General features: G+C 35.3%; 1 protein-coding gene and 1 non-coding gene across 11 annotated transcripts in view; one reads left to right on the top strand and one right to left on the bottom strand.

Moving 5' to 3' along the window:
- Birc6 (baculoviral IAP repeat containing 6) overlaps nt 1-25,830 on the top strand; it is a 195,994-nt gene that overhangs the window by 88,112 nt on the left and 82,052 nt on the right. For 6 of the 10 annotated variants that reach the window (XR_009057854.1, XM_057783161.1, XM_057783226.1 and 3 more), the window contains 16 exons: nt 1,961-2,175; nt 2,326-2,534; nt 2,956-3,302; nt 4,131-4,350; nt 4,871-5,004; nt 5,401-5,538; nt 7,559-7,686; nt 12,097-12,228; nt 13,329-13,544; nt 14,322-14,505; nt 14,829-14,984; nt 16,500-16,633; nt 18,018-18,171; nt 20,449-20,565; nt 22,469-22,623; nt 23,108-23,234. Coding sequence is in view for 9 of the 10 variants with exons in the window: in XM_057783161.1 (XP_057639144.1) it covers nt 1,961-2,175; nt 2,326-2,534; nt 2,956-3,302; nt 4,131-4,350; nt 4,871-5,004; nt 5,401-5,538; nt 7,559-7,686; nt 12,097-12,228; nt 13,329-13,544; nt 14,322-14,505; nt 14,829-14,984; nt 16,500-16,633; nt 18,018-18,171; nt 20,449-20,565; nt 22,469-22,623; nt 23,108-23,234 (2,766 nt within the window). In the remaining variant the exon portion in view is untranslated. The remainder of the gene's footprint in view (nt 1-1,960; nt 2,176-2,325; nt 2,535-2,955; nt 3,303-4,130; nt 4,351-4,870; nt 5,005-5,400; nt 5,539-7,558; nt 7,687-12,096; nt 12,229-13,328; nt 13,545-14,321; nt 14,506-14,828; nt 14,985-16,499; nt 16,634-18,017; nt 18,172-20,448; nt 20,566-22,468; nt 22,624-23,107; nt 23,235-25,830) is intronic. The other 4 variants (XM_057783186.1, XM_057783209.1, XM_057783200.1 and 1 more) reach the window with 2 other exon arrangements.
- Nucleotides 23,592-23,710, bottom strand: LOC130889475 (5S ribosomal RNA). The gene has a single exon (XR_009058562.1). It is a non-coding gene; the product is annotated as a 5S ribosomal RNA (ribosomal RNA).

Raw genomic sequence — 25,830 nt, 5'->3', positions numbered from 1 at the left:
TAGTTGTTAGTTACCATTATAATAAGCTGTGAGGCAGTATTCCAAAACTAACATTATATCTACATTTGTGCCATGCAGTATTTCAGAAATCTGTGATTGCTGTGGGAGTATGCATATTTTCAAGTAAACTTTAGCTGTTTTTTTATCTTTTAATTCTACTAACTTTTAATTCTATATTGAAGCAGCTGCAAAATTTCATTATGTTAGCAATTGAATCTTATTTGCTTTAGAAGAGAGAATTTAAAGCTTATAAAAGTCTCTTGGTATTTTTTTACCCATTTAATTATTAATTGATAGCAGTATTGTTCCTGATAGCATGTAGAGAGAATATTTGTTGCTCTGTATGTGAACAGTTATTTATACTGTAGTTTGGTTTTAACCCATGGACGCAGTTGGATCCTACGAGCCCTGTGAGGAAGTGGACTATAATTTTATTTATTATTTGGAAAATTGGGAATTGCCTTTTTTTCTTCTAACACAGTTCTGTTAAAACCAGCACTATTCCTATACATTATCTTTTTTTTTCTTTGCAGAGTGTAGATGGTAGAAATTGCTAACCTGCTTCTCATATCAATTTAATGAGAAAGAATTATGGTATTATTACTGATTTGAATTTCACTTCAGTAATGGCTTTTGTTTCTGTAGTGTATAAGACCAGAAATACAAATCTGTTCCCAAATTTCTGATATAGTTCTAACCTAGAAAGACAGTGTTGTATTCATTCTGGGGCAGCTACTGGAATTTGCTGTATCTTCTGGAGGTCTTTCTTTTGGCACAATTTTTTTTTTTTTTTTTTGAGACAGGGTTTTTGTGTGTGTGTGTGCAATAGCTTTGGGGCTGTCCTGCAATTGGAGGTAGCTCTCTAGATCTCTACATGAGACTGGTCTAGAACTCACAGATACCTGCCTGACTCTACCTCCCGAGTACCTCCCGAGTGTGCACCACCATTGCCCATCTTCTTTAGGCTGTTTTTAAAGCTTTGTTTTTCATTTGTGAATATGCAAGTATGTGTGTCTGCATGAATTTGTGAATGGATGTGTGTGTGTGTGTGTATGTGCATGTGTGCATGCATGACTGTCTGTCTTGTCTGTTTTTGTGCACAAGTACTCGTGCCCATAGAGGCAAAGGAGTTGGATCTCCCTGGAACCAGAGTTATATAGAATTGGTTCTGAGAAAGTAGCCTGATGTGGGTACTGGGATCAAATATGGCTCCTGAAAGAGCAGTATGTGCTCTTTTTAAATTGACAAGGCACATTTTATATTTTGTTGTTTTCAAGACTGGGTTTTTCTGTGTAGCTTTGTCCTGTCCTGAATTTGTTCTGTAGACCAGGCCAGCTTTGAACTCACAAAAATATACCTGCCTCTGCCTCCCAAGTGCTGGATTAAAGGCATGTACTCCCACTGCTGGCTGCTTTATATTTTTTAATATGAATTTCCATTATCAATTTTAGTACTGTTACTTTGTAAATTCGTCTGTGCTTTACTACATATTAAACATCATATGTTAGACTCTTGCTCTAGATGTTAACAGGACTCTCACAAACGAAGTTACATATGTATTTTGGCATGGTGAAATTAAGACAGAAAGTCTTCAGTCTCTGAATAAAAGACAGATTGGTACTTTATACGTGTACCTTTGAATATACTCACTGATTTAATTGTTAAACTATAATGTTTGAAATAAATGTAAGGCTCTATTTATATAGTTGACTGCTTTTATATTAACAGTCTTAAAATTGTTGGTGTCAGGCCTTTAAAACTCTAGCGGATTTTTTGGTGAGGGATCAAATCTTGAGTCTTATGTACTAAGCAATTAGAGAATTTATGAATAAGTTTTCTACTTATTTATAGTTTAATAACTTGATTTTTTTTAGAAGAATCTTTAATCTGTTTTTGAGTATATAATTTGGTTATTTTATCCTTTGTTTTGTGGGTCACTTGCTTCTTTTTTCCTTCATAGGAGCAAGGAGATTTGTGACCCTGGATTTTGGGAGACCTATACTATTGACAGATGTACTTATTCCCACCTGTGGGGACTTGGCTTCCTTATCAATTGACATATGGACATTAGGAGAAGAAGTGGATGGAAGGCGTTTGGTAGTAGCAACTGATATAAGTACCCATTCACTAATTCTTCATGACTTAATACCACCACCTGTGTGCAGATTCATGAAGGTAAAGAACTTCATTAAAGTAAATGTGTCTGTTTTCCACGTTTCTTAGCATATGGCCAAATAAGCAAATCTGTATTTTTTTTTGAAATACAAAGCTCAGATTTGTTAAAAATTATATATGTGTATGATTATTTTCAACTCTTCATTTCAGATAACTGTTATTGGACGTTATGGAAGCACAAATGCCAGAGCAAAGATTCCTTTAGGATTTTACTATGGGCATACCTATATCTTGCCTTGGGAAAGTGAACTGAAGTTGATGCATGATCCTCTAAGAGGTGAAGGAGAATCTGCTAACCAGCCAGAAATTGACCAGCATTTAGCAATGATGGTTGCGTTGCAAGAAGATATACAGTGCAGGTTAGTGGAGAATAGCTCAGATATTATTAAATTATTTCTACCAAGGAATGTTTTCTTTATCTACATAGAAAAAAGCAAAAGGAGGATGAACGTATATGTTACAGCAGGATTGAAAGCATGAGAATATTCTTAGCTAATTGGTATCATTAATATTTGTGAACAGTAGTTTTGATGTTTTGTTTTCTTTAAGACAAGGTCTCTATTTCTAGTTCTGGGGTTACTAGTTGTGACTGTGTGGACTGTGGCCACAGATTGTTACCCACTTTTGCCTTTTGGTATGAAAATTTAAGGTGTTTTCCACACTATCTTGGCCCAGCAATAATTCGTCATAGTAGTTTTTAACATACTTTAAGAAATGTGCTTCTTAATGTGTAGATACAGAAGACTGAAGGAATCACTGTTAATTTATTTTTATTCATAGATATAACTTGGCCTGTCATCGTCTGGAAGCTCTTTTGCAGAGTATTGATCTTCCTCCTCTCAACAGTGCGAATAATGCACAGTACTTTTTGCGAAAACCAGACAAAGCAGTTGAGGAAGACAGTAGAGTTTTTTCTGCTTATCAAGATTGTATTCAGCTACAGCTTCAACTAAATTTGGCTCATAATGCAGTACAGAGGCTCAAAGTAGCCATAGGTGCAAGTCGGAAGACATTGAGTGAAACGTCAGTTCCAGAAGACTTGATTCAGACATCATCCACAGAGCAGTTACGCACCATTGTCAGATACTTACTGGACACTTTGCTCAGCCTCCTTCACTCTTCCAATGGTTTGTATTTAGCTCGGTGACTTATCGAGACTGGAAATAATTCGGTGTCTCTGTTTTATGTTTTAGATACATGCTATTAACTTTCTGAGATTTTTTTCTTTTTAAATTGAGTTGTGTGGTGCTGGGGATTGAATAGATAGTTCATACATGTTAGGCAAGTGCTTTTTGTTGGCTTCTACTTTCTAGACATTTTTACTTTGACATCCTGTTTAATATGTTTATGAAATTTCTGTAGATTTACACATTTCATTTTCTTCTTAAAGAGTTTTCTTGTTGTTAGCCATGTTATGGATTAAACCTAGGGCTTGCTACATGGTTAATAAGTGTTTTTCCATGGACTTCATCGTCATTTCCTTACTCTAATATTTCTTAAGAGAATTTTTATTAATTTCTTAGGTGTGTTGTATTGCTGTACATCAACATGTGAGTGGCAAAGTATTAAGCATTGCATAAAAGTAGTATACTAACCTAATAATACATTACTGTTTTTTAGTCATGAACTATGTTTGAGTCGCTCATTCATGTTTTCATTCTCCCTCTTAAGATACCTGGTCTTTTTCTAATTTTTGCCTACTTTATCTTGAAGGTAATTTGATAAACCTAACCACAGAAACAATAAACACAATTAATGTATGTGTTATCTCTTCTAAATATCTACTGCTAAATATTTTACAACTAAATTTTATGTAAATGGGGTATATAGTCACAAAGTAAATAGAATGTTATTGTCTACTAGTTGCTGTGGTAATTGTGTATATAGGTGTACTGGTGTTGAACAAACACCATACATTTAGATAAGTCGTTTTATTTGTTTCTTTCTTATAACAGGGCATTCTGTTCCTGCAGTTTTGCAGAGTACCTTTCACGCCCAGGCCTGTGAAGAACTCTTTAAACACTTGTGCATCAGTGGCACTCCAAAGATACGGTTGCATACTGGCCTTCTCCTTGTTCAGCTGTGTGGTGGTGAGAGATGGTGGGGCCAGTTTCTTTCTAACGTTCTTCAGGAACTGTATAATTCAGAGCAGCTTCTCATCTTTCCGCAAGATAGGTAGGTTTCAGATATTGGTGTTTATTGTAAATGGTATTTACTTCTACATTATTAGAGTGTGAAATTTTTTTGCATGGATAGTAAATATGGGGAAAATATGAAATAGGTCTTCTCATGATTTTGAAAATAAATGAAGGACGTGAACGATAGTGCATATTAAACATATGCTACAGGTTGTTCACCCTCTTAGATTTTCTGGATCAATCTATGGGATTTTATAAGTCTGAGCATGAATTTTCTATGAGATTATGCTATGCCTTCTGTATTAAATGTGTTTTTTGAAGTTCTGGTAGAGTTTGTTCTTTGATAAGTGTCTGATTTCTTAGATGTAGGATTAGGAAATATAACCAATAACTAGAAAAGAACCTCACTTTACATCTTTTATCTTGATAGAAATCTTTCCTACTAACTCTGAAATTAGCTTTTAAGAACCCAACACTTTATAATTATCATGTGTATTTAAAAAAAAAAACCAGTTAAATTGATACTGACTGGTTCTTTTCTTTGTACCTGTTTTTAGGGTCTTTATGTTACTTTCCTGCATTGGTCAGCGATCACTTAGTAACAGTGGAGTATTGGAAAGCTTACTTAATCTCTTGGATAATTTATTGTCACCTCTTCAGCCAGAGTTAACCATGCACAGAAGGACAGAAGGTATTATATCAAGTGACTATCCTAATATTTACAGTTACTAGTTTGTAAAAATTATTTCTGATGTACTGCTTTACTAGTTATTGCAGCACATTTTATTATTTTTGGGATGTTGGCTTTTTAGAATGAACAGCTTTTTAGAATGATTGACTGCCATATAGATTTTTTACTATGAATTATAAGGTGTGGTACACATTTTAGTTTCTCATGCATCCTATACCTTGTTTTGTATCCTGTCCCTTATTAAATTAATTTTTCTACTGTTTGTGACCATGAATGTCTAGTTTAAGGTATATTTTATTATTTTGGTGTTTAGTGTGTTCTTGATTTTTAAGATGTTTTCTCAGTTCTCCTTAGGACTCACATTTACTTCAATCTCTTCCTCTCATTTCTTTGTAGGAGTCCTAGATATTCCCATGATCAGTTGGGTTGTTATGCTTGTGTCCAGGTTACTGGATTATGTGGCCACTGTTGAGGATGAAGCAGCAGCTGCAAAGAAACCTTTGAATGGTAAAGACAGGGAGAGGTTTCTGACAGGTACCAGAAGTTTATAATAATGTGTTGGTGGGGATTTTCAGTGACTCCGCATTTGTTCCTGATCTGGCTTTTGGCCTGGAGATACGAGATGTATGTAATTTATGTAAAATATGAGTTAATTTTCTTTAGGAATCTGTGAAAGATAGAATTTATATTTTGTGGACAAACTCCTTTGTCTGGATGTGAATTCTATTTAATACATCCATATATTTCACCCCCACACGTACTTTTTTACTATATAGTAACCTAAGTAGATGTGAAATTATGACAAGGGAATTTGTGGGAATTTTAAAGTTTTTGTTTATATTTGAGGTCATGACCCCCCCCCCAGTACCCTCACCCTGAGACTAGGTTTCTCTTTGTAGCAGCTTTGACTGTCTTAGAACTTGCTTTGTAGACCAGACTGACCTCGAACACCCAGAGATCTGTCTTTCCCTGCTTCCTGAGTGCTGGGATTAAATGTGTGCACCACCAATGTATGGCAAAATTGCATTTTAATTACATATCTTCCTTCCATTGCCCCCCATTAAAGTTTTATTTAATATAGTATGCCTTTTTTCGTAACAGCCATACGTTTTAGTTCAGTTCTTTTAATTAGCTACAATTGTCTTTCATATTTATATTTGGAAATTCTTAAGGTTACCATTCATTTTTTAGTAGGTTTGGAGCACAAAACAGTTTACAAAATAAGGGAAACCAACCATCCAAGATCAAGCGAATTATTGCATCTTTTATAATTAACAATGATTTTGATAAAAGATTTGAGGCATCTGAACCTCGTGTAAATACAGCAGATAGAATTTATAAAAGTTCTGTACATTGTAACATATTAATAGCTCTGAGAAGGTGAAAGAATTCTCAGATGTAAGGAATTTATTGTTTTATATAAAAATGTTCATGTGTGTATGAATCAGTCCATTTCCTCAGTTATAGGTTAAAGGAGTAAACAATAGCATTAAGTTAAATATAACTACAATTTAAATTTGCTTACTGTAAGTTGTATTGTAAAGTCTTAATTTTCATTTTTATTGTTTAGTATTAGAGAGAAGTAATGGTGAGAGGACATTGCAGGGTTTGAAAAATTTGAACTAAGACTTTATTAATGAGTGGCAATAAATAGGAAAATATTTTAAAATTATGGATAAATAAATCAAAAAGGGTCTCTGAGTGATGGACTATACCTTTAGTTCCAGATACTGGGAGACAGAAGTACGGGGGTCTCAGAGCTATATACATAGTGAGACTCTGTCTCAAAATACAACAACAAAAAAAATCAGAGGTGAAGAAAGTGTGGTTTTAGGCCAGATTGAAGGAAAGAGCAATGCAGAATAGTGTGGACATGTTCCAAAACACAAGAATAAATGAAGTTATGCAGCCTGCCTTTTGAACTATTAAACCCATCTTGGCAGTCATTAATTTGATTAACTATTTTCAGTGCTTGTACGAAACTTTTTTTTTTTTTAAAAAAAAAAAACAAAAAACAGGGTTTCTCTGTAGCTTTGAAATCTGTCCTGGAACTAGCTCTTGTAGACCAGGCTGTCCTCGAACTCAGTGATCCACCTGCCTCTGCCTCCCAAGTGCTGGGATTAAAGGCGTGCGCCATCACTGCCTGACAAACCTTTTTATTATTGTCATTATTTCTTATTTAGAACACATCAGAATTGTGTTGTTCAAAATCAGTCTTCGGTTTGTTTTTTTCAAAACAGAGACAAAATTTCTCTGGCTCTCCTGGAACCTGCTTTGTAGATCAGGATAACCTTGAGTTCACATAGAAATGCCAGCCTCTGCCTCTGGAGTGCTGTCAAAATGAATCTTAAGCATTTTGACAGGAAGTGTGTGGGCTGTTCAAGAAGAAATTGATTACAGATTTTTGTTGTCAGTTGTTTGTTTAGCCTCCAGAGAGCTGTCTTATTTTAAAAAGCTTTTCTTGGTTGATTTATTGTTATATTTTTGTTTTCTTGGTATAGAAGTTACTTTGAGGTAATTTTTAACAGTTATTAAAAAAAGCTTTTCTTTCCAGGTAACCAGTGGAGTTTTATCAACAATAATCTGCACACACAGAGCTTAAGTAGATCGTCTAAGGGAGGCAGTAGCCTTGATAGATTATATTCTCGAAAAATCAGAAAGCAGCTTGTTCATCATAAGCAGGTAATGGTCAATAATGTTTTTGTTTTGAGACTGTCATCTGGGATCTCTGGCCTTAGAGAAGCTTGGGGCATGCTGCCCAGGTTGTTGCTGACCTTATTTGTGAACTGCCAAAATTACCTATAAGTTTTGATAGTCTTTAAACTTTCAAGTTCTTCATTACTACTCCTCAAGGGATTTGTTTGCCTGTTTATAGGGTTTCTTCACTTTTTTTCATTACTCTGGCTGTTTTTCCATGATGCCATTTACCCTGTATTTTTTCCATACAGACCCAGTAACACTTTTTTCTAATATTCCTAGTGGCTTCCAGTTGACCTTTAGTTGAAGTTGTCAGCTGCCACTCTAACTTTTAGATTTTAATTTTTAAATATTAAATAATATTGAATTTAAGTTTGTGGGTCTACCTGCACTTGTTTTCTCATCCAGGATTTTTGGTTGTGCTTTTTTAAAAGAATTTTTAAGTACATATTTTTAGTGTTTGCTTGGATAAATGGACACATTTTTCTGACGTTAGTTCATAATCACTTCCTCAGAGTTGGAATAACATGCCCATGTAACTAGGGTTCCCAGACTGTTCACATTCTTCATGTCATTAATTTGTTCTGTGTTTTCATAGGTAGTGTTATATTTTATTTCTTTTACTTTTGTGCAATTTATTGAATGTAATGATTCAGTAAAATATTGACAATCAGGTATGCAGTGTGCTTCTTTTTATGTCTCATCTCTTTTTCTCAGATTTGTATTCTGTGACAAGAATTTCAGTACTTTGCTTATTTTTATGTGTATGAGTGTTTTGCCTGAATGTGTTTGTTTGGTAACTGAGGAGACCAAAAGAAGTATCAAATCTCTTGGAATTGGAATTCCATATGGTTATGAGCTGCCATGTAGACGGATGTTTCCTGTCTCGAATGTTCAGTCCGAAATAATTGACTCAGAGGTTGAATATGAATTATAAATACTTGGTTGATAGCTTAGGCTTGTTAGTAGCTAACTCTTATGCTTAAATTAGCCCATAGTTCTTATCTATGTTTAGCCACATGACATGGTTCCTTTTCTCAATATGGCATTCTCATCTTGCTTCTCTGGGTGTGCTAACAACTCTCTGACTGTCCTTCTTCTTCCCATAATCCTTAGTTTGGGGGTTGACCTGCCTATACTTCCTGCCTGGCTACTGGCCAGTCAGCGTTTTATTAAACCAATTTGAGTGACAAATTATTACAGTGTACGAAAGGATTATTCCACAGCACTGCTATGTGGGTGCTGGGAGCTGAACTCAGGTCCTGTCTATGCTAGACCAGCAAACTGTTGAGCTATCTTTCCCGCCATGGTACTTTTATATTTTTTATTGCTAACTATGATTGCATTCTTTATTCTGAAACCCATTTAACCAGTTTTAAGAACAAACAAGCTACATCATTCCTCCATAGTCAAGATGTACACATTATTTACCATGTTATTTTCATCTGAAGAATTGAGCTTATAGAAATGTCACCTTCTTTTGAGTCAGCAGGAAGTTAATATAATTTTTTTTAAATTTAAAAAATTTTTTTTAAAAAAAATTTCCTTCTTGGTGTGGTTTAGTAGCACAAGATGTTCTAGGTGCTTTGATTGATTTCCAAAATGAAAATGTCTCTTCTCTCAACGTATAAAAAAGTTACTTCTCTCAAAGTATAAGCTATATCCTTGATTACTAGAGTTTACCATATTGTATCTATTACTCTTTTTTGTGTATACTGTATATGTGCCTTTGAGGCAAGAAGGCATTGGATCACTTGGAACTGTTGTTGCTGGGAACTGAACTTGAGTCCTGTGGAAGAGCAGTAAGCGATCTTAACCACTGAGCTATTTCTCCAGCCAATTTATTAATCTTTTTTAAAAAAAAGTTTTATTTTATTTTTATTTATGTGTATATGTGTCTGTTTTATGTGAATGTGTTTCTTGTAAGTACAAGTGTCTATAGAGACCTGAAAGGCAGTTGATTCCCTGAAGGTGGAGTTCATTAGCCAGCTATTGTGGGTCCTAGGAACTGAACTTGGGTCTTCCAGAAGAACTGGATGTGTTTTTTTTTTAACCCATTGAATCATCTTTCTAGTCCTGTAATCCTATTTCTTAAAAAAAAAAAAAAAAAAAAAAAAACTCGGCCCGGACTAATGCATGGATCAGCAGTTCGGAAGAGTACTTGCTGTTTTTGCAGAGGATCTTGGTTTGATTGGCACTCACACACGGTGCTTCAAATCCATCCATAACTGCAGTTACTAAATATACAACACCCTTTTATGACTTATAACTGCCCCAGGCATGCATGTAATGCACATATGTATATGTAATGAAGCACTTATATACATAAAAATAAAACTTGAAAAAATGCTGGGCTTAGGTGAACTGAGAATTAATTTGGGAATACCTAGATCTGGCATGTGGAAAGCTTTTGATCCTGTATTTAACAGGTGTATTTGGCAATAATCTGTTTAATTTTGTGTGTGTGTTTCCCCCCTCCTTCTTTTCCCTTCAGTTATGAGCTAAATTGATACTTTACACTCAGCAATATGAATGCTTCTGCTTTGCCCATTTCTTCTGAAGACTTGTTTAATTTTTTAGCCTTTTCTCTGCTGGTGCTAAATATTGGAATCTGGCATTTGCCCGTTAGGCAACTGTTCTCCCAGGCAAGCAGGGTCTCACTAAGTTATAGAGACTGAACTTAAACTTGTTAGTCCTTCTACCTCAATCTCTCAAGTAGCTGGGTTTACAAACCTATGCCACCATGCCTATCTTCTATTTAAGACTTGTAGTTAAGTATATGTCACTTGCATTAACAGATTTAGCTATCATTTGAAGTTGTCATGTAAAACATGGTTACTGTTTTGCGAAATACTACCATTTAGTTGTTCTTTATGAAGGTGAATGTTTGGTTCGCGAAACCAAGAAATGGTTGAATGTAGAGAATCAGTGTTACTTGTGTCGCTCATAGCTGTAGCTGTGCAACAGCCAAGGCAGTGATAGTTGTGCTGTAGTTTGCCAGGGAATGTTCATTGTGGAAAATAAACTCTATGTATTCATGATGATGGGGTAGCAGTTGCCAACATATTCACAAATAGTTTGGAAACAATATGTATTTCTATAAGAATTATAATTAATTTAAAATAAATTTATATTTCTGTTTTTTCGTTATAATTATTATATATTTAGTTGTATGCCTTTTGGGATCGTTTTCTGAAACTATGGAATAGAATTAGTTTAGAATTATTCAGTTAATTATTTTATTGCATCTGTATTGCTATCTTAAGGACTCTTCAGTTATGAAAATAACACTCCAATGGATTTTTCTTAATACAGTATGTTGTATTTTCTTCTGAGTTCTTGACTTTTTCTTTTAGTTCTTGGTATTCTCTCTCTCATACACACACACACAGACACACACACCCTATTCATGTCTTTGTAAGTATATTTTTATTCAACATAACTTTCTGCATATGTGCATGGATAAATGGGGAAACTGGTCAACAGATAAACTCTTTATGAGTAGAAAGTGTTTTCTCACGTTGTTTTGTTTGTTCTTGTTACAGAGTGGGAACTGTGGGGTTTAGGGGTAAGGGAGATGGTCCATGGGTCAGATGACAGTAGTTATAGAATCTTGTGTTCATTCAGAATTGGCTGTCATAGATAGCTGAACAGTAATTGTATAAAGTTGATAACATGAATACAGGAGAATGTATAAAATGTGATTACATTTCATCATGTAATGCATATGATAAGCTGTAATTTTGCAAAATGTCTTCACTAAGGGATGATGAATAAAATTTTTTAAAATTTCCAGTAATCTTTTAAAACTGTAGTTGAATCAGTATTTACATAGAAAATTTTGTAGGGCTGGTGAAATGGCGTAGATGTGAAAACACTTGTGTGAAAGCAGGATGGCTTTAGTTCAAGGTGGGCGAACTGACTCTACAACATTGTCCCCTGACATCTACGTGTATGCTGCACACACTTTTGTACACACACAATAAAGAATATTTAGTGATGCTATTAAAAAATAGTAAGGAAGACATATTGAGACATATTAAAATATTTATTACTACACAGTGAAAACCCCATAAGATTGAAGCTAAGAGTTCTTTAGCAATAAAATTATTTTCTCCGTGTATTTAAAATAAATATTTTTCAGCATTGAAAAAAAATCAGATTCTATAAAGAAGTTTTCTAATTACCTTCTTTCTCCCATGGGTAAGGAGCTTAATAATTTTCAATGATATTTATAGAGATAATGGTTTCTTTAAAAAACATAATTTAAATTTTATTACAAGGTTATTCAGGGATTAGTTATTTATTTGAAGTGTGAATTCTGTAAGAAGTATAATTCATATTTTGTTCTTAATGTTGATATTTTAAGATTAAGTTGTTGATTTATGTTTTAAGCAACTTAACCTATTAAAGGCAAAACAGAAGGCTTTGGTGGAACAGATGGAAAAAGAAAAAATACAGAGTAACAAAGGCTCATCATATAAACTGCTAGTAGAGCAAGCAAAACTAAAGCAGGCGACCTCCAAGGTAAGAGTTATACTTCATAATGTAGTCACGTCTGTAATAATGATTTGTTATATGTTGTTTTTATAATAATGATTACATGTTGTTTTTGTCCTTACCAAACGTCGCAATACTCAGCTTTAATGTAGGGAATGTAATGTAGACTTCACTACCTAGTACAGACCTTCTGAGTGGATTGAGAGTTAGTTGGACATTGAGTAATTAATGTGCAGTCTTACTGGTTTGTCTTTTGACATAGATGGTTCAGTCTGTTTCGTGGCATAATAAAAAGGATTATACATACCGTCTCCATATCCTTTTATGACAAGTAATGTGAAAACTACTTGTTGGCATTTCTTTTTTTCTTCAGTTATGTTATTGGAAGATTTAGATTTGGAATCGAAGCTTCTTTATATCCAGTGGTGCATCCATCTCAAAAACTGTCTTTTTTACATCAGAATTCCAGTGATTTTTTTAAAATATAATTAAAGAAACTTTTTTCTTATCATGGTGCTTGCCTATATTTTTAATACAGAATATAAAATATAGAAGCAAAACCATTGTCTCAAAATAGAGAAAACAAGGAAGGAACTTGTTTTCCTTAATTATATTTACATAGCACTTAAGTAATAGTGATTTTCAACTTTTAAACTTTTTTGAATATTTTGAAATAACTTGAATCAATGTTTTGAAGTTCTTTATTTTTATCCATTTTTTTTATAAATGATTCCTTCTATGTTTTGGTAGTACTTCTTTTAAATACTACATTTCATCTATTTTGTTGTATATTAATGTACTTTAAATAGGATATGATTTATGGCAGTCATATATATATAGCTTTTAATAATCTTAATTTTTAACCAGGTATGATGGTTCATGTTTATAATCCCAGCGTTTGGGAGGTAAAGGCAGAAAGATCAGAGGTTCAAGGTCATTTAGGATTTAGGCTGGGCAACAAGAGACAGCTGTTTTAGACAAGACACTTTCCACCATTATTTTTCTTTGAAATTCATGGCACATATATGGTTTTTGCAATAGAAAAATTTTCCACCTTGCAGACATATATACTGAGAGGTTTCCAGTAAGTAGATATTGCTCTGAATCATGTAAATTTTTTTATGTAGCATTTTAAGGATTTGATTCGCTTACGCCGGACAGCAGAGTGGTCTCGTTCTAATTTAGACACTGAAGTTACAACAACAAAAGAAAGCCCTGAGATAGAACCTCTTCCATTTACTCTGGCCCATGAACGCTGTATCTCAGTAGTGCAAAAGCTTGTGCTGTTTCTCCTGTCCATGGATTTCACATGCCATGCAGACCTCTTATTATTTGTCTGTAAGGTAAGTAAGTTATGATACAGTTTTTGGTGGATACTAAGAAAAAGAGTAGTTCGTTCTTCTCTCTCTCTCTCTCTCTCTCTCTCTCTCTCTCTCTCTCTCTCTCTCTCTCTCCCTCTCTCTCTTTCTTTCCTTGCTTTGTGTTTATTTTCGTTATCTTATTGTGCCTTGAAAGATTTTAAAAAATACTTTTTACCCAGTTCCTGAGAAAATCAGATGCAGTTTTTTATTTGGTTAAAACTTGAGGGTTTGATTGGACAATGGTGTTTTATGTCTTGCATCCCAGCACTTTGGAGGCAGCGGCAGGCAGATCTCTGTGAGTTTGAGGCCAACTTTGTCTACAGAGCTAGTTCTAGGATAGCCAAAGCTACACAAAAAAAACCCTGGCCTAAAACCCCAAAAAAAACCAAAGCTTGAGGATTTGAAATGTAGATAATTTGGTTGTGCCTATCTTTAATCTTCTATTAATTCATAGAGGAAATAAATAAACATTAAAGAAATTACTAAATGACTTTGAATGCAATGACTCCTTTCCTGCAATGAATTCATTCATTGTTTATTTGTGAGTATTTATGTAAATTTAAAACCAGTAATAAAATCTGGTCTTTGTGGCTCATGCCTAATTTAATCCCAGCCAAATACAGTGTTTAATCCACAATGTTTGTTTCTATTTCATTTTAAATAAGTTGATAAAAATCATCCACTTTGATAACTGTCTTGTTAGTGTTTTTGTTTTAATTTAACTGGTATGTAAACATTTGATTTTATGTTGTGTTTCAGGTTCTTGCACGCATTGCAAATGCGACAAGGCCAACTATTCATCTGTGTGAAATTGTGAATGAGCCACAGCTGGAAAGACTGCTATTGCTTCTGGTTGGAACTGACTTCAATAGAGGAGACATCTCTTGGGGTGGTGCTTGGGCTCAGTATTCATTAACCTGTATGCTGCAGGATATTTTAGCAGGTTGGTCAGGATGAATTTTTCCTGTGGTGTGTCAGAATTAGCTTATCATTGTGTAAAGGAAATGGTAAGAGGTTTCCTGAACATATAAATGTTACAGTGGAAACCATTTAAATTACTGTTGTACAGCAGTGGTTTTAATAAGTTGGAAGGTGATTAGAGTACATTGTTAGGGAAGCCCCTGTTTCATTATTTCCATCCATGTTTGCTACTTACTGTTCTTCTGTGACCTTAGGAAACTGCTCTGTTAGCTTCTTCACTGTTACAGAAGGCTAATAAAAACATATAAATTATTAAAGTGGTTAGGTCTGTCTCCTCCAATACAGGAGAATTGTTGGCTCCAGTAGCTGCAGAAGCAATGGAAGAAGGCACGGTGAGTGAAGATGTAGGTGCAACAGCTGGTGACTCTGATGACTCCCTTCAGCAGTCTTCTGTTCAATTGCTGGAAACCATAGATGAACCTTTGACACATGATATAGCAGGTGAAATTTTAAAATTATATTCAAAATAGCCCTTCTGCCTTTTAAGTGAAAATAGGTATCCAGTTCCAGTTAATAACATATGAAATTACATTTTATGTTTTTCTGTTAGGACTTTGAGAAACAGGACTTTTAGAAAAATTATTATTTTTTGGGCGGGAGACAGGGTTTCTTTGAATGGCCTTGCCTATCCTAGAGCTAGCTCTGTCTACCAGGATGTCCTCGAACACAGGCATACCTATGTCTCCAGAGTGCTGGGATTAAAGGCGTGTAACACCATGCCATCATTTCATAATATTTTAAGTATTTATTTATTTAGTTAGTTTTTCAAGACAGGGTTTCTCTGTAGCTTTGGAGCCTGTCCTGGAACTAGCTCTTGGAGCACAGGCTGGCCTCAAACTCACAGAGATCCCCCTGCCTCTGCCTCCCGAGTGCTGGGATTAAAGGTGTGTGCTACCACCACCCAATCTAAGCATTTTAATTTAGTAAAATTTATATATTGCTTTCATTTTATGACATTATAAGTATTTTCATTTATTATCTTAGTTTCTTTTCTGTTGCTGTGGAAGAACCCATACCCAGACTAAAACAATTTAGGAAGAAATGATTTGGGGCTGGAGTTGGCTCAATAGTTAGGAGCACTTATTTGGGTCCCATCACACACACACATACATTTTGTACACGTATGTTTAACATCCTGCTATCACTTTCAACTTGAGTCCTAGGTTCCTTCATACAGCAATCCTTTTAGCTGATTCTCTCTTCATGTGGAAAGACTTCTTTGCATACAATTCATGTTTGTTGCCAAGAGACTTGTTGTATACCTACTAAAGAATAGGACCTTTACCATCAGTACACTCTTTTAGCTTATCATGTTATAGTTTGCTTAATTACCATACACCTCTACTTCTCTTTTTTAATCTAGTAAGGGTAGAGAAAAGGTACATTGATCTTTGTGTACATATATAGAAAAGGCTCATGTTTGCTGGCATTCTATGAAGATAAAGTTAATGAAAAAGAATTATGGAAAAGTAATTCTTACAAGGTAGAGAAACTTTAAAAATGAGGATAGCTGAGAGCAAGGTAATTTCTAATATATAGTAGATAGGTGGATAGTCAAACAACTTAATCCTTTTTACTTTAGCCTGTGTGCTCAGTGCTATTACTTGTAATAATAGTTGAACTACTGTAAAAAGGATTATCTCATAGGTGTAACAAAAAATGTTAATCCATTTTAGATAAGCCAATGATTATTTTTATTTTTATTTATGCTACTATTACTAGAGTAAATTCTGTTGTCTCACTGGGGAATCAGATACTGCATTGATGTTTCTTTAGTGTTGTAAAGTGATAAATTTGCATCTTGAGTAATACTTAAATATAAATATTTAGCTATTTGATGCGTGTATGTGTATGTTTTATGCAAATGAAGTGTTTAGTTCTATACCATAAATCAGTATTTCATTTAACTTTCATGTAATACACTCTACCAGTGAAATCCTTTTTACTTATTTGAAGGTACACCGCCTCTCTCGTCTATGGAAAAAGATAAGGAAATTGACCTTGAGTTACTTCAAGATCTAATGGAAGTTGACATTGATCCTTTAGATATTGATTTAGAAAAGGATCCTCTTGCAGCCAAAGTTTTTAAGGTATTTTGTATTATAATAATTTCATCTTACATGTTTTTTCTAGTAATTACATGAAAGAGAAAAGCAACTTAGATTTTCCTACCTAAAAACAAGTAAAGAAACTTGTGAGCTAAGATAGATTGCTTATGAGCTGGACTTAAGAGATCTGTGTACAGAATAATGTATCCAATAGGTAGGCAGTTCACAGTTTGTTTTAGTAGAACACACAACTTTCTATCAAATGATCATATCACAGGATCTAAGTGAAGTTTCAACAAATGCAGCACAAAAAAACTTGGCGTAATTACTTGTGTTTTATCAGAGCATAATGCTATAAAACTAGATGGCAATAATAAGAGAAACTATAGAAATCACAAAAGTATTTGGAGCTTAACCACATTTTTGAATAAATAGTGGGTCATCTAAGAAATCATAGAGGAAATTAAAAAAAATCACAGAGACAAATGATAATGAAAATGTGCCCTGCTAGATACAGTTCTAAGAAGAAAATTATAGCAGAATGTACTTATATTAAAAACTATTTTACATATTTGTATGTGTGTGTGCCTGAAGAATTGACTCAGCAGTTAAGAGCATTGGCCACTCTTACAGAGGTCCTGGGCTTGAATTTTAGTACTCACTTGGTGATTCACAACCATCTGTAACTCCAGTTCTAGGGGCCCTTCTGGGCTCTGCAGGCACCAGGCATATATATAGTAAGTACACAGACATATGCCCCAATACACGTAAGAAACATTTTTTTATAATACATTAATTTTAAAATATAATAAATACATGTTAAAAAAATTACAAAGTTAATGACAAGGGTGTTTTGATCCCAACATTCCTATGGAGGAGAGAACTAATTTTTTCAAGTTGTTTCACTCTAAGTAAACGAATTTTTTAAAATTGAAGTAAGAATAAACTGACAATTTCATGTACAGTACATCTTATTTTTTCATTTTAAACTGATATATTCATGACCAACTATGGTAATAATAATCTCCAGAAGCCAGCAAATGTTAGTGATGGATTACCAGCTTTCTCGGCAGCCACTTGGAGTCTTATCCAAGATAAGATTCTTGCTATCGTTATTTCTGTGTTATTCTCCCTCAATTTTTAATGGAGGTGCAGCTGTAATACAGTTACTGCTCTTGGGATACATTATTTTATTAATGACGCCTGTTACCTTTCAGGTTCTGATCCTCTAAGTTATTTTTGTGTTTTGTCCAAATAATGAATAGGTTATTACCAAAGCAATTTGTAAATTAATAAAATTCTAACATCTTTGAGATATTTTAAAGTTGGGGAATGTTTATTTTGTAGGGTTACTCTGGTTCAAATGTTATAAACTTTTTAAATGTTGTATAACTTTTAAAAATACTAACTTTTCTGTTTTTAAAAGCCTATAAGCAGTACCTGGTATGACTACTGGGGAGCTGATTATGGTACCTATAATTATAATCCTTACATTGGAGGCCTCGGGATGCCTGTAGCAAAGCCACCGTCAAACACAGAGAAGAACGGATCCCAGACTGTCAGTGTTTCAGTATCTCAGGGTAAGTGTGCATAGGAATATTTTAAAACATACACTAAAATGGTTGCAGGTAAATTTGTGTTTGAGAATAAGCATTTTGAGCACACAGTTCATGAGTTGCTATCACCGGTGTGCTGCCTTTATCGTTTTTTAGATGTTTTTGGCTTCTTCTACCTCTTCCTCTTCTTTTTTCTTTTGTTTCCTTCCTTCCTTCCTTCCTTCCTTCCTTCCTTCCTTCCTTCCTTCCTTCCTTCCTTCCTTCCTTCCTTCCTTCCTTCCTTTTTTTTTTTTTTTTTTGAGACAGGGTTTTTCTGTGTAGCCTTGGTTGTCCTGGGACTCTCTCTGTAGACCAGGCTGGCTTTAAACTCAAAGAGATCCTTCTGCCTCTGCCTCTTGAGTGAGGAGATTAAAGGCTTGCGCCACCACCTGGCTCTGTCAGCATATTTAAATAGCTTTTATTTATTGATTGTTCACTCTGGTTTCTCTTTCAAAGTAACATTAACCCTAACCTATTTGATGGTTGTTTGATATGTGAACTGAGAATGCATTATTTTACTTTGTTATAATTTCTTTTACTTTGTGATTATAATATAATTAAATCGTTTCCCATTTTTTTTCCTATTCCAAACACCCCCAAATACCTCTCCTTGCTCTTTTTTAAATCCAGGGTCTCTTTTTCCATTCATTGTTTGTTTGTATGTACGTATGTATGTATGCATACATGCATGCATGCATAAATACATAAATATAACCTACTCAGTGTAGAATGTCACTTGTATGCATGTTTTCGGACTGCCTGGGCAGTCATATTGGTGAGATTTCATGGGTATACCATCGGACATTATTAGGAAAAGTCTCACAGTAAATTCCCTAATCATTTGGCTGTTAACTATCTTTCTGCCCTTTATTCCATGGTGTTTTCCGAACCTTATGTACAAGTGTGTTTTCTTGATGTGTTCATTGGAATTAGGCTCCATAGCTCTGCATTTTGATTGATTGTTGTTGTTTTGTTTTGTTTTGTTTTTGTAATGGTTCCCATCTTTTGGAAAGAGAAGTTCCCTTGATAGGGGTAAAGACTCCACCTGTCTATGGGCATAAAGATTAATGTTTGAATTGTTGTTAGGGATTATGCTAATTTAGAAAAGTGGTTGTAGGTTGTTCTCCATATTCTATGACTTCACTAGTACTTATTTGGCTAGGTTTCCAGTACCAGGCATGGTTTCTTTCTTGTTGAGCTGGTCTAAGTTCAGTTAGAGAGTCACTACTGTACTCTTCAGGTTATAGTGCCATGCTGGTTGTTGTTATAGTTAGTGGGCATCGTGGATGGATAGGACTGTTTGTTGCTCTTCTCCTTTGGACACTTACATGACACTTTCTGCTACCATGAAAGCTGGTCTTTAGGGAGGAACCATTCACGTTAGTTCCAACTTAGGGGGTCTCTGGACCCTGTTTCTGAGGTGCATGGTATCTTCAGCAATAGGATCTTAACCAAGCTTTCAATGGAATTTATTACTGTCTTAGTGACTGTTGCTATTTAATAAGTGTATTTCTGTGTATCTATACATTTATCTATGTTTAGTGTGATAAGCTAACATTTATTTTAATGTCTGATAGTTCTCTGTTAAGTTTCTTTTGGTTTTCTCTTTTTGTCAGAGAGGAAAGCCATTTACCATTCTTTAATGTATTTCCTTCTGTTGTCACTGCATTATTTATTTATTCCACCTGTCTCTATACCATTTATTTCCCATCTTTAATCTGCATGCTCAGATATTCTCTCTGGTTTAATTCTGATACCACATGCTAGGATTTCTGTTTGTGAAGTAAAACCTTCATCAGCCCTTTCTGGGATCATGTTTCCATGTTTTCTATGGTAGGAAGTACATGAGTAATAAGTATTGTGGGATAATGCTTTTGTTTACTGTAAAGATTTGTCACTTGTATTTGTTTACTAAAGTGCTGATTGACCTATAGCCAGGTAGGAAGTTTATGTGGGACAGCCAGACTAGTAGAATTCTGGGAAAGGGAAAGGCAGAGAGAGACACAATTGTCAGCCAGATGCAAAGGAAGCAAGATGAGAATGCCTTACTGAGAAAATGTACCGAGCCACGTGGCTAAACATAAATAAGACCTATGGGTTAATTTATGTTGTAAGAGCTATTTAGTTATAAACCTGAGCTATTTGACCAACAGCTTATAATTAATATAAGCTTTTGTGTGTTTATTTGGGACTGTGGGACCAGGCGGGCCAGAAACTCTGTCTTCAAATAATTGATCAGCTATCTTTTCCTCCCTATTGTAGCTTTAGATGCTCGTCTAGAAGTTGGCCTTGAACAGCAAGCAGAACTTATGTTGAAAATGATGTCTACTCTGGAAGCAGATTCTATTTTACAAGCATTAACAAATACATCTCCTACCTGTAGGTTTAATTATTACTGAGTATCATGTATTATTCCCCAAAAACAAGTTTAAAATTCTGTCTCTGTGGTAATTCAGCCTCTGTAATTTGGTAGCTTGTTGTTAAATAAGATAGTGTATTCACAAGTGAACATTTGGGGAATGTGCCAAATACAGTTCCATATAAATTAAGTTCAAAAACCTAAAGCATGTGCTGTTGTGAGATTGAGGAAATTCTAGGGAATACTGCATAACTCATTACTTATATCATACATCCATGATACACCGAACTTTAAAAATATTTTTATTCAGAATAAAGCATCTTTATTCTGAAATAAGGGGCTGGATGCTATAAGTGAAATTACAGCTAAAGGTCTCCTAACTGAACCCCAGAATTGAGAGACTTTTTTTTTAATTAATTAATTAATTTATTTTCATTTTATTTCGAGACAGGGTTTCTTTGTGTAACAGTCCTTACTGTCCTGGAACTCACTCTGTATCCCAGGCTGGTCTCAAACTCACAGATATCACCTGCCTCTGCCTCCTAACTGCTGGGATTAAAGGCATGCACCACCACTCCCTGGTAAGGCATACCTTTCTAATTATAGCAGAAAGAAGGCAAATTCTTTTTAATGGTCTGAACAGAAACGGGTGGTCTGCCAGCTTTGGGCATTGTTGATGTGGATGTACACTGCTAGATTTACTCTTGCCAGGGAAGTATATTTGAGATATACATACCTTCTCCAAGACAAACATTAAGGAGTGGTGCCAAGGAGGAGGAGATAAAATTTTTTTCCCTTAGGTATACACACCACTTCAGTTTTTCCTATGCTGACTGAATAAAGAACTATAAGTAGTTGGAAGTGTCTTGGGTGATCACTTATCTGTAAAGAGAAAAATGTATATTGGTTCATAAATTTGGAGTTTTAGACCTTCCCTTTATAAATAGAAAGTTTACAGTCTCTATTCATTTCTACCTCAACAGAAGATGGAGGAATAAAAGGAAAAAAAATCCCCACTATTAGTACATTAAAAGTACTCTGTATTATCTCCTATCTAATATGAGAACTTCTTTTAATGGGTTCACTCCTCCACGTGTTCCCCCAAGATCCATTTGGTTATTTGATATTGCTTATTTAAAATTTCTTTTTTTTTTTTTTTTTTTTTTTTTGGTTTTTTCGAGACAGGGTTTCTCTGTGGTTTTGGAGCCTGTCCTGGAACTAGCTCTGTAGACCAGGCTGGTCTCGAACTCACAGAGATCCGCCTGCCTCTGCCTCCCAAGTGCTGGGATTAAAGGCGTGCGCCACCACCGCCCGGCTTATTTAAAATTTCTTGAAAGCCTTTTTGAAATAATACCCACTTATGTTAATCTTCTGTCCTTGACTACTGTCCTGCACCCAGGTGTGTCCCTTTTCAGGGTAACAATATTCTGAATGTATGATAAAGGTTTTCACATTTTTTGCTCGCTGTAATATATTTTTATTAATTTTTGTGTCCTCTGGGCAGCATTAAATTGAGTCTAAAGTTCAGTCAAGGTTAATAATGAATGAACTACTGAGTTCTGGGTCTAGGTCAGTAGTAGAACACCTTTCAGAGTGCTCTGTCCTAAGTTTAGTAGCACAATAAGAAGAACAGCTGCTGCAGTTTGTATACTGGAGTATCCTAAAATCACCTTTTTAGTACGTAGCCAAGATTTTCCTTTCATTATCTTTGGATAAGTGTTAGAGATAAGTGTTGTGAATTTGGGAGCCTTTCTTTTCCTTGTCTTCTTAAATGTATAATAATTCATAAATACAACTTTTCCAGATAAAATTATAGAACAATGTACACAATTTCACTGTAATGAAGTTTTTAGCCTGTTCTTGACTATTGATCAATTCACATGTATTCTGAAACTTATTCTGGTACTTGTGTTTGATTTTCAGTTTCACAATCTCCAACTGGAACAGATGATTCACTTCTAGGAAGTTTACAAGCAACCAACCAGAACAGCCAACTCATTATACAGTTGTCATCTGTTCCGATGTTAAATGTGTGTTTCAATAAACTTTTTTCCATGCTTCAAGTCCATCATGTTCAGGTAGGACTTTAGGTGAAAGCAATGAATTCTGACATATTACTACTTCCCTATTATTGGATGAAACTGACTGGAAAATTCTTAAACAACTTGACCATGATGGTTTCTTTCTTAAATTCAGTCCAGAAAAATCTTAGGAATGCTTAATAATGCCTCTTCCTTAGTGATCAGCCATTTTTTATTTTCATGAATCTAAGCATTTGTACTTTTCTTTCTACTATGTACATATAAGCTTGTAATTGAAAAGAATTGACTTTGTAAGTTTTCATTGAGGAAAACATGAGGTATGAGATGAATTATACATTTTAATTCAATTAAATTATAATCACCAAGAAATTTAAGATCTATTTGCTTGTGAACCAAATTTAAGTAGCTAGAAGGCAATGAGAAACAAGTTACTTACTCATGATAAATTTATAATCATGAAAATGTTTAAGTGCTACTTTGTAATATATTTTTCATTTTTTACTTTTTTTTTTTCTTTAAGTTGGAATCACTTCTTCAGTTGTGGCTCACATTGAGCCTTAATTCTAGTTCATCAGGGAACAAAGAGAATGGAGCAGATATTTTTTTATATAATGCTAATCGAATACCTGTTATCTCATTAAATCAAGGTAAGGTTTCTTAGCTTGGAAACTGTTAATCCAAATAGTAAGTTTTTAAATGGTCATAATTAGATAAAAATGTACATTATTTTTATTGTTAGGGTTGTATTATTTTGGTGAAAGAAATACTTTTGGTTGGGTGTGGTATCTCATGCATTTATTTTCAGCATTTGAGAGCAGAGGCAGATGGATTTCTGTGAGTCTGAGGCTAACCTGTTCTTCATGGTGAGTTAGATTAACTAGCACTGCTTAGCGAGTCCCTGTCTCCAAACATTTAAATAACTAAATAGATGGTTTATTCTTTTTGAAACTCAGTATTTATCCCTGCTTAATGTTTTTATTTATTTATTTATTTATTTATTTTTAAGCCTACAGCACCCGGTATTCCCAGGCGGTCTCCCATCCAAGTACTAACCAGGCCCGACCCTGCTTAGCTTCCGAGATCAGACGAGATCGGGCGCGTTCAGGGTGGTATGGCCGTAGACTGCTTAATGTTTTTAATCAGGTGATCTGGCATGGGTTTTAGGCCAGCCTGGGTCTACCTAGTGGGTTCCAGTATAGCCAGGGTTGCATCATGAGAACCTGACTCAAAACACCTGAAAAAAAAACTTTGATTTACCTTCCCTTTCCTCTTTCTCCTCCCATTCCCCTCCTGGCCTTTATATGTAAATGCTTGTGTGTGAGTGTCTGTGTCAGTCTGTCTGGTTCGTTTCTGTGGGTCTGTGCGTGTACTCGCAGAGGAGTTCATCAGGTGTCCTAGTCTATTCCTGTCCTTTTTATTCCTTTGAGTCAGTCTCTTATTGAACCTGGATGTGGGTTGGCTACCAGCAAGCCACAGCAATCCTCCTGTCTCTGCTTAATACTAGGGTCTTAGGTGTTGTACCTTCAACTTTTTATGTGATCTGGAGATTTTAACTTGGGTCCTTGTATTTGTACAGCAAATGCTTTTTCATGCTGAGCTATCCCTTCAGCCTATTTGCATTAATTTTATGGTTTATTCTTCTCCATGCTGTAATGTTTTGCTTCTTCGTTTTGGCGGCTCTTTTTCTTGTGTTTCTGCTTCTGTTGTTGGAAGCATTTTTTTCCTTTTCAGTAAAGATTTTCTACCCTTGTGGCAGAGGAAGCTCATGTTTGTGTTAATTCCACCATGAAGTCTGTAAGTACAGGAATGTGCCCCGATATTGGATATGTGCAATATCCTGACACCCCTCACGTTAATTCTTCCACGCTTGAATCCTTTAAAAAGTACTGCTCTTTTTAAACATTTAACTGTTGGACTCCAGCGTCCAAACACCAAGGAGTAGTCGCCCCCAAAGACGCATCTCACACACCACAGCCGATGCAAAAGCATGAGGATTTTATTAATTTTGTCATGACAGGGTCCCCCAGCATTCGGGAAGCCGAGGGACCCCGAATAGATGGCACAGACTACTTTTTAAGGGGCCACAGAAACAAGGGGGGTTGTTCTTTGACTATTTTGATTGGCTTATTCGAAAGGGCTATTACCAATAATTGACTGGAGAGCTGTTGCCAGATGAGGTGAGGTAAGAGGTCATTTTGACCCCGTTTCCCAGGGGACTGAACAAAACATACGTATATGGGTAATTGTTCAGGAACTGAGTACGTGCGAGTGTAGCTGTTAGGTCCTTGGTTCCCAGGGGAGGAGGGGAAGCACTATGTCACAGAGGCTGAGAGGATTCAGAGTTGTCAAAATGGCTTCAGGATTGTCTTAAAGTCTTACATAACTAAAATTTTTCTTTCTCTAGGGCATTCACTCTTTGTCCCTTGTGTTTAGCATACCTACCCACTGCACAGTTGTAATGACTGGTGGTTCACATTACTTTTTCAGAATTGTGCCTTTTGTATACTTGGTGACATTTGGATAGGCATTTGCTCTTCTTGGTTTGTATAGTATCCTGGGTCCTCTGAAAAGGACACTTGAAAATTGGAAGCTTGTGATTTTGATGATTTTTGTGAGAGAGTATCCAACCATTTTCATAGATGATCAATGACTGCTTTCTAAAAGCTGGCCTGCAGAAACTGGAGAGACAGCTCAGCAGTTACAAGCATTTATTGTTCTTGTGGAGGATCCTAGTTTTGTTCCCACTACCCCACATGTTGACTTACAACCACCTATAACTCCAGTTCTAGGGGTCCACCACACCTCCTTCAACACCAAGCACACATGTGATATGCAGCATATGTCCAGGCAGTACACTCAAACACATAAAAATGAATAATTTTTTTTTGTTTTTTGGATTTTTGAGACAGGGTTTCTCTGTAGTTTTTGGTGCCTGTCCTGGAACTAGCTCTTATAGACCAGGCTGACCTTGAACTCACAGAGCTGCCTGCCTCTCCCTCCCCAGTGCAGGGATTAAAGGCGTGCGCCACCACCGCCTGGCGAAAAATGAATAAATCTTAAAAAATAGAAGTTGAGCTGGTTAGTTTTTCCCTTCCTCTTCCTTTCCTCATTTATCCTCTTCCCCCTCACCCTTTCTCGCTTTTTTCTCCCTTTCTTTTTGTCCTTTTCTACCTTTTTTTCTTTCCTTTGTTCTTAACAGGCTTAGTAGCAAGGTTGGCCTTATTTAAACTTATGACCTCATCT

The sequence above is a fragment of the Chionomys nivalis genome, chromosome 1 (genome assembly GCF_950005125.1).
Source record: "Chionomys nivalis chromosome 1, mChiNiv1.1, whole genome shotgun sequence".
NCBI classification, from domain to species: Eukaryota; Metazoa; Chordata; class Mammalia; order Rodentia; family Cricetidae; genus Chionomys; species Chionomys nivalis.
Note: the sequence above shows the minus strand (reverse complement) of the source record. Positions and strands in the feature narration are given on the sequence as shown.